Source organism: Embiotoca jacksoni, unplaced genomic scaffold (genome assembly GCF_022577435.1).
Source record: "Embiotoca jacksoni isolate LCO1_2020_lvr unplaced genomic scaffold, fEmbJac1.0.p SCAF_13, whole genome shotgun sequence".
Classification (NCBI taxonomy): domain Eukaryota; kingdom Metazoa; phylum Chordata; class Actinopteri; family Embiotocidae; genus Embiotoca; species Embiotoca jacksoni.
Window position 1 is genome coordinate 5,100,379 of NW_027185263.1, and position 13,436 is coordinate 5,113,814.

Here is a 13,436-nt window from a genome sequence, read left to right on the forward strand (position 1 = left end):
GCCCACATGTTCCCTTGTCAGTTCTCCGTCGTTCACGTTGCGAGACGTTTCTTGAGTCCTAAAATTCAAAGACACTCCTCTTCTTCCACAAAAAAAGATTAGGCCTAATCATTTTTCAATTCTACTTAATGATGAAAGATCGTATTTTGTATATCGATTTCCGTTTACATTTTTTTTTTTTTTTTCTGTGTTTTATTTTGATGTATAAATATTCTCTGGAGATAACCCTCAATGCTTGGGGTGTGGTACACCTCTAAATTGCTTGAGGATGCTTCACCTTCCCAACATTGCTGAGATGATGGACAAATATGTGAACTATGTTGTCGGTTCAGAGTTTCGCTGTAAAACAAAAAACAAAAAAATGTCGTGACTCTACTCTTAACTTCGGGTATCACGAAAGAGTTTTGCTCCATCCAACGCAAGTGCAAGTTTGTTGGAGTCGAGGAAAAAAAAACAACCAACTTTCAGTTTAGGCTACTTGTGTTTCGCTATTATTTGCTTCCACTTCCGTTATCCATTTTATCTGCAGTTTTATCCCTTATTCCTGGCTTGTTGATGCAACTCTCTTTTGTTTCCTCGAGCTCGACAGTTATGAGTGATCACAGTTTTGCTGAGGTCCTTGTAAAAAAAAAAAAAAAAGACAAGACCGTCCACATCTTGTGTGAGTGTCTTCAGGTATCTGCTGTACAGAGGGGTTTGGGAAAAGTCATTATTCTTCCTCCTGACACCCCCGCCCCTCCCACCCGGTCCTTGCTGTGAATCCAGTGTGAAGTCGGCCCCCCTGGGGGACGGTGAAAGGACTTTTCATTAGCTCTGCCTGCTCCTCCCAAACCGCAGCAGCAGAACTTTTAGCTCAGAGGAGGTATTTAATCTGGATCTGTTAGCTGGTCAGTTCCCCCCCCTCCCTTTGCATAGCAGTGCACAGGCCCTCTGTGTCTGCACAACCCAGTGGAGCACAGTGAAGGTCTTTGACACATCGGGGCCCTCAGTGGAAGAAGTGATGCTTCAGCAGAATCCTGCACTGAACAGAAAATGCAGTGTTTTTCTCTCGCTCTCTCTCTCTCTCTCTCTCTCTCTCTCTCTCTCTCTCTCTCTCTCTCTCTCTAGGACTCCACCTTTTTGGGATATTTAGTTTTTGCTGGACAGTGCACACACGGTAGGGGACGTGGCTGAAAGTTCACCGTTCTGACTTCACGCCTATAATCTTACCTTCACATGTAAAGGTTCAGCGGGGGGGGGGGGGGGGGTTAAATGTTGGTAACTTTGCAGCAGGTCTGAATTAAAGTTATGTAAACGCTCCTACGATGTATGTTTTGAGCAGAGCCAGCATGTGAGATGTTCTGTGGGAAGTCTCTTGATAATACAGATAAAATGGCACAAAACACGAGTGAAGCAACTAGTATACCATGAAAAAAACAACAACAATGTACCCTGTTTGCTTTTTAAGAAGCTGAGGGACTGACTGAACATGAGGTGTTTTAAGTTTGAAAGAGCCTTTAAAATTTGAAAGCCTTTCCTGTGCTGAAGCAAACTTGAAGTCAACTTCACATCCAAAATATTTTTTTTTAAAGAAAACTAAAGGCACAAATGTAGCTGATGCGTTTAGCATGATTTAGTGCCACTTGGATGACTGGCACGCTTTCTGAAATGTAACGTGTCCCCACTATAGTTGCCTTTTTCCTATCCAGATATCAAGCTTGTGCCTTTAGCTTCTGTTTCCTCTCCTTGAGTGGGTTGGAGGAGGACTGCTCCACACCTGCAGCTGTCAGATTGGAGGGGAGGGACGCAGAGTGGGGGCAGATGATGGCCAAGAGAGGAAATCGTGGGACTGCATCAGGGGGACGACTTCCTCTCGCGGCTCCCAAACCTCAGAATAAGCGGCTCGTCTGTGGGAGGGAAGGGGCCTCAGGTGGAGAATCGCACAAGTTTTCCGTTGTTAAAGAAACTTTGGTAGAGCAGGCGTTAGGGGAGGAATGTCTGTCACAAGTGAAATCGGCCGCTTATCAGACTGTCGGCGGCAGGAGTCAAATGCAAAAGCTGGTTGTGGATGTGTGACGGGCAACAGGAGGGTGATACAGATTGTCTCGTTTATAAAAAAAAGACAGTTTTAATCCTCGTCATCACTGCTTATGCTTCTGAGGCTTCTTCAGTTTATGTCCTGCAGATAAAGCGCAGACCTCCTTCGTCCAGTGTTGGTATAAATACAGACTCGGAGTGCGGCTGTCTCTAAAGGTTAATGTCACCATTAGGAGAATACAACCTCCCTGGCTTCGCGGTAGCGTTAAGGACAAATCAAGCTGTGTGTGTGTGTGTGTGTGTTTTTATATCACGGGAACAGAACAGTGAGAGTAGGAGCTCATAAAATGCAATATACTTTATCAGTTATTAAAATATCTTCTGCTGTATTTCTGGAGTCTTAACATGTCAGTGCAACTGTCTATTATTGACAGTCTGCTGCAGCTGAGGCCCCCCCCAAGATGAGTTTGAGGGGTTACAAGTAACATAATGGGAAAGTAGGCTCTAGTTTGTGAATTAGCTCTCTCTTTTTATTATATTTTTGGGGCTATTTTGTAAAATATTGCATAGTTCTGTCTCCTCAGAGTTCTAAAATGTGTTCTTATGAATGTAAAATAACTCGGGTTAAAGTCCTGTATGTTATTTTTATTTTTTTTAATGGTCCCTGGCCAAAAAGTGTATGATATTTTCACATCCTAAAGACTTCTAACAGATTGTTTCATAGTTTGAGAATTCACAAGGAATTCAAATGAAACCTTTATTTTATTGATAGTTGATATCAGTGATTTAAAAAATATACTACAAAGATTTTTTTTTATTTAACACTTTAGCACATAAAATGACAAGAAAAAAAAAGTTAATGCAGAATATTCATTTTGCCAATGTGTACGTGATCACAGAGGGAAATACAAACCGGCTGTTGCTTACACCTCAAGTTTTGTGTTTCACCGGGTTTAAGTGTCAGTGTCAGCAGGTTAACAGTGCTGTTCAGTAATTAAACAGAAAGACATTAAGCCAGTGTTTGCAGTCTATTTGTATGCTGATGTTTACTAAAGGAAAGGAACTACCTTGAGAAATGTGGCTTCACCTTCACAACCAGTTTAATGAAAATATTTCAAACTCTCGTCATTGATTTTTAGTTCTGACCACAAACAAATGGCCAAACAACTTCTTAACTTTACTGTGGCCTGCTGTTGTTTGGCTTATGTATAGAATTGCTTTTGAAGAGCAACCGTAGCCACTTTAAGATTCAGACGACAGTTTGATTTAATTGCTTTTGTCATGTTTAATACCTCATTGGTGCATGTTGTAAACCCCTCACTGCTCAAAGTTGCACCATGCTGTGCACACACACTCACAGAGATTTATACCACAATACTGTGACCTTTCTGTCTCCCTGACAGCTTTTCTCCCTCACAATAACCACTCTCTCTGTCTCACCCCGAGCATGTAGTCTCTCATACTTTGAGTCACAACAGCAGAATGTGTCACTTCCTGCAAATCTAGTGTGTCAAAGGGAGTTTTATTCGTGGGTTGTTGTTTTTTCTTTCATTGCATGCTTCCACTTGCTGGAAAGAGTCTGCATGTGTGTGACGGTGTGTGGCTGCAGCTGAAGCATGAAACAAAGGAGTTGTGTGGTTCCTCTCGCTAATTAATGAGGCACGTGGCGCTGGGGGCATTGCCCTGCTGCTGCTGAATTGTTTCCATAGACACGAGCAGGCTGTAAGGTTACGCTCTGTCAAATTCCCATTGTGTGATGAAAGCCACAGTGAATCTTGTCTGAAGTGTAAAACACAGTCTGCTAAACCTGGACGTTAACTGTGATGGACGGAGTTTGTGTAGTTAGCCAGACACAAAAGTTTATTCAGACACAGTGTGGTTTCATGGGAAAACAAAGTTAACCAACATAGTTTCTTTTGATTTTTAAGTATTTGAAGTAAAAGAAAACACATGGCATGTGCTTGTAAAAGGAAAAACCGCTGGGTTAAATAGCAGAGACATTGTACGTCAGTATGTTTAGAGCAAAGTCTTTAATTCTTGTAACAGGTTTTATCATTCATCAGGAGTACTGAATGGGTCTAAACGTCCTCCATCCATTGTCAGAAAAGGTCTCATTGTCCCTGGTTCCATTTTACAGAGGGTGCCTTAGAAACACTTTTTCAAAATATTAGGTTTTAGGTTTGATAGATGAAAGTCTTATCTAAGCATGAGACCTTATGGAAAAATCCCTTCATATATGATAATCTTCTGAAGGCAAGTGAAAGAGAAACACACTGGGTGCGTGGGAGGTGGCCTGGGTTGCTGCATCCTCTTTGTGAAGGCAAGCCACAGGGTTTGTGTGAAATGCAATACTCCATGGTAAGTTAGAATATGGCAGCACCTCAAAGACATGCGTTAAAATGCCTTCAGTTGGTCTGCCGTCACTGCTCCTGAAAGTCTGGGTTTCTCTGGGTCTAATCTCAGGCAGCAGCTGGGCCGTCAGTGTCTGATAAGAGCCCAGCTAGATGGGTGGAGGCTAAGCATGGTGGGAGTCCCTGTCGTCCTTGTGATGACACTTTTACTGGCACTCAGTCAGCTTTATGATCAATGCAAGATGTAGGATTCACACTTAGATCAGCCATGTGCCTCTACTTAATGTCAGAGATGCACCTACAGGATGTTTTTTTTTCTTGTTTGTTTTTTTAGTTGTGACACTTTTTTTTTTCTTAGATTTCCTCTCCTTTTAAATTTTTTTTTAACATTAAAGCACATTGTAACTATTAGACTGTTAAATCAGTTCTAGAAAGAGTTATAATCTGGCATCTTGCACAACCTGTCTGAGCTCAGCTTTAGTTACATGCTTCAATCTGTTGTTACTTGCTTTGTGTAGGCTGCACTCAGGAAGTGTATCTCATCTGTCATAAGATTTATGGTTTTGAAGGCAGCTCTTGTATGTATGATTGATGAAACAAATTAGGGTTATATTCATTTCAGGCTGTCTGTGGTAAATCATAATGTCCTGCCTCATTGACCTGCTTTGCTTCTGAAACTTTGTTACTTCAAGGTTGAATTCTTCTTTGACGTTCTTGCAATGCTGATCAAAACTTTCACATCCTGAAAAGACTCATTGCTTCACTCTGTGTGTGTGTGTGTGTGTGTGTGTGTGTGTGTGTGTGTGTGTGTGTGTGTTTGGTGGAAGGTTGAGTGTCACTCTGAAATGTGCTTCACACCCAGTTATAGGCTGTAAATGCATAAATGTAGTGTTTTTATGCAATCAGTGTGTTGAGTAAGAGAGGAAGGACCTTGTTCTGTTGTTAGTAGGAAATCTGCCAAGTCAGTTTCATTCCTTGCAGTTGCATTCAGCTGTAAGAGTTTTAAGTTGAAGGCTTTTTCAGAAAGAGCCAATGCATCATGCATGACTTTGTCTTTGTCTCTTTTTAAGGTTGGATTTAGCTGTAAGATCAGGTGTAAAGTTTGTGTTTCTGCAGCCTTGAAACAACATTTTATTCACGCTCCTTCACAATCGTTTTTTACGTAAACAGAGATCGTTCTCAATCGTGAAAAAACTGAACTTTTTACTTCCTTAGTATTGACATTTACAACCCTGACCCCTCAATAACAGATCACTGATCAGGCCGTGTGTAAGGATCGAATTAATAGTGATTGCTCAGTCCAAACAACTTTAGGCCGACTCTTCTGACATGGTGCTGCTCCAATCTACCTGCTTATTCCCTTATAATGTGTTGTCAGTAACCTGACACTTAAAGCAGGAGGTATTTCAACATGTTTATCAACTCAAATCTTGTCCAATGTGCATTTTGGTGGACTATAAAGCCAAGTTAAGATGACTTGTTTCAGTAGACATCTACTGAATGACTCAAACTAAAACTGCGTAGGTAAGAGATACAAAAAATAGGACTTTGAAAAGTAAGTTGCCCCATTCCCGGCAGAAATGACACCTTTTAAGTATTAATAATGGAACTTGACAAGCATTTACTCTTAAAAAATAATGTCTATGGCTTTTTGTTCCCTCAAATGTGAGCCTTGACATTTGACATGAATCGAACAAGACAACAAGTTTTTTAGAGGCGCTGTGCAGTTTTTGCTATAAAACTAATAAATCACCCAAAGGTAGCTGTTTTGAAAGGCTCTGCTTGTGAACCCTGTTCATCTGAATGAGAGGTCACCACTTCCTCCGACGCATGCTGTGCTGTCAGAGGATATATAGGAGCTGAGAACAACATTCCTACTCGCAGACACGTGGGGACAGTCCACGGAGGAGTTTATGATGGGCCAGAGGTCTAACGCGCGCACATTCCCCTGACTGGAGATGCGTGTGCTTTGTAGATAGTATGACACACTGATCAAGCCGAATATACACGTCAGCTTGTGGCAGGCTCATTCAACCTGGAGGCGACTGACCCGAGAGAAAGTTCTCTGCATTATCGGTCACATGAGGTCATCTGGTCCCCCGACACTATGATTATTTCTCTTTTAATTCTGCTCAAAGTTTAAGTGGAAAAAGATAAGTTAATAAAAGTGAATTACGTTTAAAAAAAAAAAAGCTGCTGATAAAAGCACTTTGGCTCTCGTGATATTTCAGGTACTCTTGAGGTTTGATGTCTAAACTGGAGCGTGATCCAGCAGTGCGCTACAGAGCCACACACCCACTGTAATCAGTAATACCTTAGTCAACAGTGACAAAGACAATATTGAACATTATTATTTCTCCGCTTGATTCATTTTGAAAAGACTGCGCACGCCTGTGTGTGCATCTGAATAGTCAATGGTACGCACACTGGAGACTAGGAGTGTGTGCTTTTGTGCGTGTTTACTTAGTCTATCACCTACAGTATGTTTGTATGCTGACAAATGGGCCAGTAACATCTGCTTTTGCAACTCTAAAGGTTTTGTTGAGCAGCAGCTTCAGACAGTTGCTGAAAACCGATTGATAAATATACGTTACAAATGGAGAATGTGATATGATGACGTACATTTTTTTGTTTGTTTCCCTCAGCTTAATTTGTCTAAGATAATGAGGAGGGTAGAGGGGTATACTGTACATGTGAAGCAGTAAAAGGATTATAAAAATGAGATCCAAGATGTTAAAACTCTTGAATTATACTCGGGAAGATGGCTATAAAAGACATTTAGATACAGGACTGACGGGTGATTGACAGAAAGGCATCATGTAAAAGGACAGAAAAAACAGGAAGCAGACAGAAATATATTTTTGATGGCGAAAGGTTTTGAGTAGCTTCTGGTTTTATGACATTTGAAGATTTTAATAAGACGTTTAATTGAAGGTTTAATAGACCGGAGGATTTAATGATGAAAGTAATTGTTGTAGCCCACTTTTAATCGTCTATAATCTGGGTTGAACTCAGTGTTCAGTGTCAGTCAGCATGAGGTTTTAACAAATGTATGCAGAATGAACCACAGGCAGGTTAAAACTGAACACATGCTTGAAATGTACACTATCAATAAAAAACAATTTCAAACAATTTGTTCAAACCGTGATACAGCCCAAGTTTCTCTGTTTATTGCTAATTTGGTCATTTTAGTTTACAGTAAAACACCCAGACAGAGAGACAAGAACCACAAGAAGGAGAAGAAACGAGTCTTTCTGATGGAAACCTTAGAAACCAGACCCAAACACAGCCAGAGACTGTTGTTCTCCTCTGAAGTAAAGTGAAGAGTCGGTGGGTTTGAGACAGTGAAGCGTTGTTTTCTCTCGGGATAGCTGCAGCAGCTACAGTGGTTATTCTGCTCCCTCAGGACTGTGCATGTGTTCTGTCATTATGCAGTGATTTACAGTTTTTCCTATATAAATCTGACATCTGTGTGTTTTTTTTCTCTTTTTGTTTTCTTGTCCCTCGGTTTTGTTGCATGTAAACATGTTTACAATGATGTAGGTGGCCAGCTGCTAACAACATGTGCCAATTACTCTATAACTTTAGGAGTTTGGGTTGTTTGGAAGTTTTTCTAAATTAAAGCATTCCGGTAACGGCACAAAATACACATTATCCCTTCCATCTATTGTTAAAATGCGATGTATGTCAGGTGAGGTATCTTATTTAGGTGCAAAAATGTAGTGAATTAATTACTTTTAATACCTTTTTTAGTCACCATCAAAGAATTGACCACTTCATACCTCCAAAGTGCAATAAGCTGTGGAGAGTATATTCGGACATGAATTAAGGTCGGCCTCCTGTTGTTATTTAATTGTTTCTCTGCTGTGTACATACCGAAGCATGCGCAAACATCCAAATCCACTTGTGCATTCATTGATGTCATGCTAATTTGCAGGAAGTCAGGGGGTCCCATGTGAGAAGCAATGAGGTGTTTCAGTGTTATTTCCTCTCTGTGAAGTGTGTACAGTCGAGAAGGTGCGCGTATAAACAAACACGTGTTTATGTACCCGAGGACCCTCATTGACGTCATGCATTCCCCACCACACACAAAAAAAGCACCACATGAACTCGTGAGGCTCGGTTTTCTCAGTCTACCCACTTTGACCCCCCTCAACCATCTGAAGGCCAGAGGCACATTCCTCAGCTGTGTTCCCACTGAGATGGAAAGGTGTGTTAGTTTGTGTTTGTGTTTGTGTGTGTGTGTGTGAGAGAGAAAGAGAAGTCCCTTTTGAAGCTGGGTCAGGAGTTTGAAAACTTAAAGACAACACAACCTGGATTGAAGTCTGAAACCCGAGTTCAATATGTTCAAAAAAATGAAAAATATCTAAAATTATGTGAGTTAACCAGACCTCAGTAGCTCGTTCTTCATCTCTGCTTGATGCTGCAGAAGTATCTTAAGGTTACATTACAGACTAATGGCATAAGATCCCAATCTCCGACTAAAGTGTTGGCAGTTAAGTTGCATTGTGGTCGATGATGAAGCCACTTTCTGACGAGGAAGAATGCTTGGAAGAAACAAACACGTACGGTTTATCTAGTTTTGGCAATATCACAGATGTGAATCGATAAATTGGTTGGCCCCTCAACAAGTTTGGTTTCTGCTGCATTTTTGCCAAGATGAGCATGTTGGCTGTTCAATGTTTGTTGTGTTAGAATTGGAGATTATTATTTCTCTCGACTTGTGTTTGCGTGGATTAGTTTGTGTTTTTCTGCAACAGCACTTTTAGGGCAAAAAAACAACAAGAATTCGGTTGGTTACTGGTGTTGTGCGTGTTTTTCATGTGGTGCTCTGTGAATTGTAGTTTAAATTGTGTACTTGTCTGAAACCATGTCCTTTTGTAGTTATTGTTAAGCATGGCAGTAATGTATACTAAATTGATGCCAGCAGTCAAATAATGTACAGAGCTTGTACAGATGGAGCGGGATGGCAGAACACTAACAATCACAGGACACTATATCCCAGCAAGTCTGGTACTGAAATCACACCCAAGACGATGAGTTTGTTGAGGCTGACGGCGTTGTTGCGGAGAGCCGAGATGTTAGTACAGGAGTGAAAGTGTCTGGTGTCTCGGTATTTACTGTCGAGGCTTGTTAGCTGACTGACTGATTGGTTTGATGGCAGGAGGAGACGTCCTGTTGACTCTCACTGTAGGTTACTCTGGGGAAGTTGGCCTCTCAGAGACTGTTTGCCAAACCCCCGCACACACACACATACACACACACACGCACGCACACACACACAATCATGGCAAACTGCCTGACCTGTTTATTCAGATGTTTTCCCACAGCCCCTCTAAAGCGGGGAGGCATCATACCCCACCAGGCTGTTTAGTCTGCCGTGTTTCTGAAGGTCACTGGATGGACACCAAAAATACGTCCATTTCTCACCAGGATATTGTTTTCAGGAAAGGGAACAAATTAGAAAATTTACCTCAAAATGACCTAATAGTTTTGTGTCATGTCCAAGGCACAGATTTCTAACACTGTAGCCTCCTTTTCTTTTTTTTTTCTTTTTTTTTTTTAACTCTGAACGGGGCTCATATTAACGTTGCCACAAAATCCTATCGGTCAGCATTCGCAGCATCTTACACAAGGATCAGCATCCTGTGTTCGGTGTCGTCTCAGTCACTTAATGGTTTGGGTGTTTAGTTGTTTACCAGCAAGCATATGTTTACGTTCGCTTCTCCTTTAGAACTACCAGGAATTCTCTGTGTGTCTTAGTTTAGTTATTCAGACACTTGTGTTTTTTTTTTTTTTTGGTTCCTCCCAGATACTCGGGGAGGGCGTGGAGCCTCCTTTCCTGTTTTGCCTTTAAATGTTAGTCAGCATTTTAATTACTGTTTTGTGGATCTTCCCTTTGGTTACAAGTGACATAGAAAACTCCTATACATAGTGCAAGTAGCACAATAAATCTAGCTTTAGGGGAAACTGGATACTTACTAAGCTGAGTCTCATAAAATCTTAGCACTGATCATCGTCTGTATTTTTTGTTTTATTTACGGTCTTTCTTGCATATTGATGTTTTTCATTTGATTTTGATGTTTTTCACCTTTTAATCTGGCACATAATAAAAGAAATAATACAAAAGAAATCTTCACACCCCTTTTATATCGCACCGACACACCCTGTACCTCCTCGACTGCTGATGTTTTCTGTGTTTAAGTGACAATAATAGCTCTCTTTGGAGAAGTGAAACTCTTGTGTTGATATATTTAAACTGAAAAATAATGTCTTTACATTTACTTTTGTTATGAAAGAGTTTTGGCCTAAAATAGATTAATTCAAATTTAAGAATCCATTCAAAACAACCTGCCGTTACTCATGCATGTTGAATTTACTGTTGCGTTTCTCTGTCTCTCAGGCCAGGAGCAAAGAGACGGGAGCTCTGGCTGCAGCCAAAGTGATCGAGACAAAATGTGAGGACGAACTGGAGGACTACATTGTGGAGATCGACATCCTGGCTAAATGTGATCACCGCTACATTGTCAAGCTGCTAGATGCATTTTACCATGACAACAAACTCTGGGTAGGTAACACAGGAGTCTGGCTCAGCCAAACCGACATAATTGTAAGCCACAACTTGTCACATCTTTTTTGTTTCCGTTTCATTTGTTCTTTGCTCTCGTAAACAAGTTTGCCAAAAATACAGTGTCTGCAAACTTGAGCTCTTTAAACAGACAGATAAATAAAATATAATGCAAAATAATCAAGTAGAAAATCACAAAATCCACAAATTTACTTACTGAGTTTAGGCAGAAGTTATAAATATTGAAACAGATTTTATGCAGCGGTCTCGGTTAATTTAAACAAACAAAGTATGTTTCTGCAAAGGAACACTGTGGTCAGGTTTGATTGCTGCGTAAGAGACCTCATCTGCTCTCTACACTGTTGCCTTTCTCACAAGATATTTTGTTTTCACTATCTTGAAAAGTTCCTGTGTTCCTCAAATGAGTTTTCTTTGCAACCTTTTCAAACGGAGATCAACGCACAAAAACCTGAAAAAAGTAGAAAAACAAACCTTATAACCATGTATGTCGGCAGGCTCGTGAAATGTTCTGTTTCACTCCATCACAGCCTTGTTGTTTTATTGCAACAGTATCTCATCTCGAGTACATTTCTCCTACATGGTAAAGCTCTGTTGAAAAGTAATGATAAGGAAAAGTGGATTGCCTAAATGGGAATGACAGAATATCCCCAGGATGACACGATGCATCAGAAATGACCTCGTCCTCACCCCGATGTTACAGCAAGAATGAAGATCAATTTCAGTTCAGCGATTTTAGCTCATGAGTTATTTTTCCTCTCCACACTCGCACACTGGGTCAAGTGTAAATATCTCAACTCCTTCAGTAATCTCCTGCTCTATCTGGCCAAGACAAATAGTAGTGACTTCATGCTGGGGCAGGACCTCGAATATCTGAGGAGTTACAAAGCAGCGTTAAGGCTAAAGATAGTTATCCAGTGTTCCTTCTGTCATCAGTTATCAAAGCCATAGAAATTGATTTTGTGTCCTGGTTGATTTGGTTACCGTAGGAACAACCAGTATAATTTTAATACAACACCACACACTTGTTGAGCAGCTGTTTTGTCAGAAATGCAAGAGAAGAGCAGCCGGTCCATCAGTTCACGCCCAAACAACCTTATGTTGCTTTTAAGAATTCAGTCGGTAATAATTGCAACGACTCGGTTCATGCTGCACATGTTGTAAGTAGATCTCCATAGAAGAGCATAAGAAAGATTCCACCAAAGGTCACCCACACGTCATTCAGTTATCCTCGTGCAAAATTGTAACTCCACTAACAAATAAATTGCCAGTGTTTTGATTCAAAGGCACATTTTTGATGTTCGATCGCAGTCGGGATTTAATCGCAGTGAAAAACACGTTTCTTTTCCTGTTAACGCTTCACAGTACATGCCAGTTTTTAAAGTGAATAGGAGGGATCAGGTTAAGCAGCTCCTTAATACAGCTCTGACATCGTACAGAGAGCAAACCGTAAACAGTGAAGCCGTTACAGTGGATTAAAACTGTATTAATTATTCAGTCCGAGTCTAGTCTGGTGGATTCATCCCCAATAAAGATTATTGTGTGATAATTATTAGATGTAAACACACTGACTGACTATTGCAGAAGAAGTTCGGACTTTAAAATGCTGTAAAAAATGGGGTCACAGCTTATAAAACTCCACAATCATTAACAACGAATGGTTAAACCTCTTGAGTATAGCACCAACCACACCTGGAACCGGATAGATAACTAGATATTTCCCCACGTTAGTTTATGCTGATAAGTCAAATGTACAAACATCCCACCCTGTTGCACTCAAACCACATACTTCCTGTGGGTTTGTATGTGTGCGTGGCTTGGAGTAACAGCTTTTACTTCACTACACGTCTTCAGGCACTAATGTGTCTCTTCTTTTAGTTCTTATTTACATGGATTCTCTTCATAATCATCCAGCATGTTTTTTTTTTTCATTCTGGTTTGGTGTAAAAACTTTCCACCACATGGACCTATGAGCATTTGCCCAGAAGTACAATACATATTTACGACATGACAAAGTGAACAATGCTCTGCACCTCATTGCTCAAGTGTGCGTCTGTTAGCCTCAGGATCTCAACAATTAGCCCAGTGGTTGGTGGTCAGGCCTCGGTGACCTCGGTTTGGTGGACTGGGCAGGGTGAGCTAACGCTTTCCGGTGCCGACCCACCCGTTCTGCTTTCTGCTGAGTGCAAGATGAATAGAGGAAGACAGAAGAGAGCAAGAGACAGTGAGAGAAAGACTGTTTGTTCCACTTGAGAAACAATGTGGTCTTGAGGCAGCCAGGCCCTACAACATGAGAAAAAGAGGCCCTTTAACATGGGGGACAGGACTGCCGACATCAGCACAAGAATGAACAGAGAGAGAAAGAGACAAGAGGGGTGGGCAGTTAAACAGATGGGCAACAATGCAATAGACAGAAAAGACATCATATAGTAGCCTATAAGAATGTCTGTTTAAAGTGCTGCTTCATCCAAATGACATAAAAC

At 40.9% G+C, this 13,436-nt stretch overlaps 1 protein-coding gene across 1 annotated transcript in view; it reads left to right on the forward strand.

Moving 5' to 3' along the window:
* stk10 (serine/threonine kinase 10) overlaps positions 1-13,436 on the forward strand; it is a 39,193-nt gene that overhangs the window by 715 nt on the left and 25,042 nt on the right. The window contains exon 2 of the mRNA XM_069145993.1: positions 10,771-10,935. Coding sequence (XP_069002094.1) covers positions 10,771-10,935 — 165 coding nt within the window. The remainder of the gene's footprint in view (positions 1-10,770; positions 10,936-13,436) is intronic.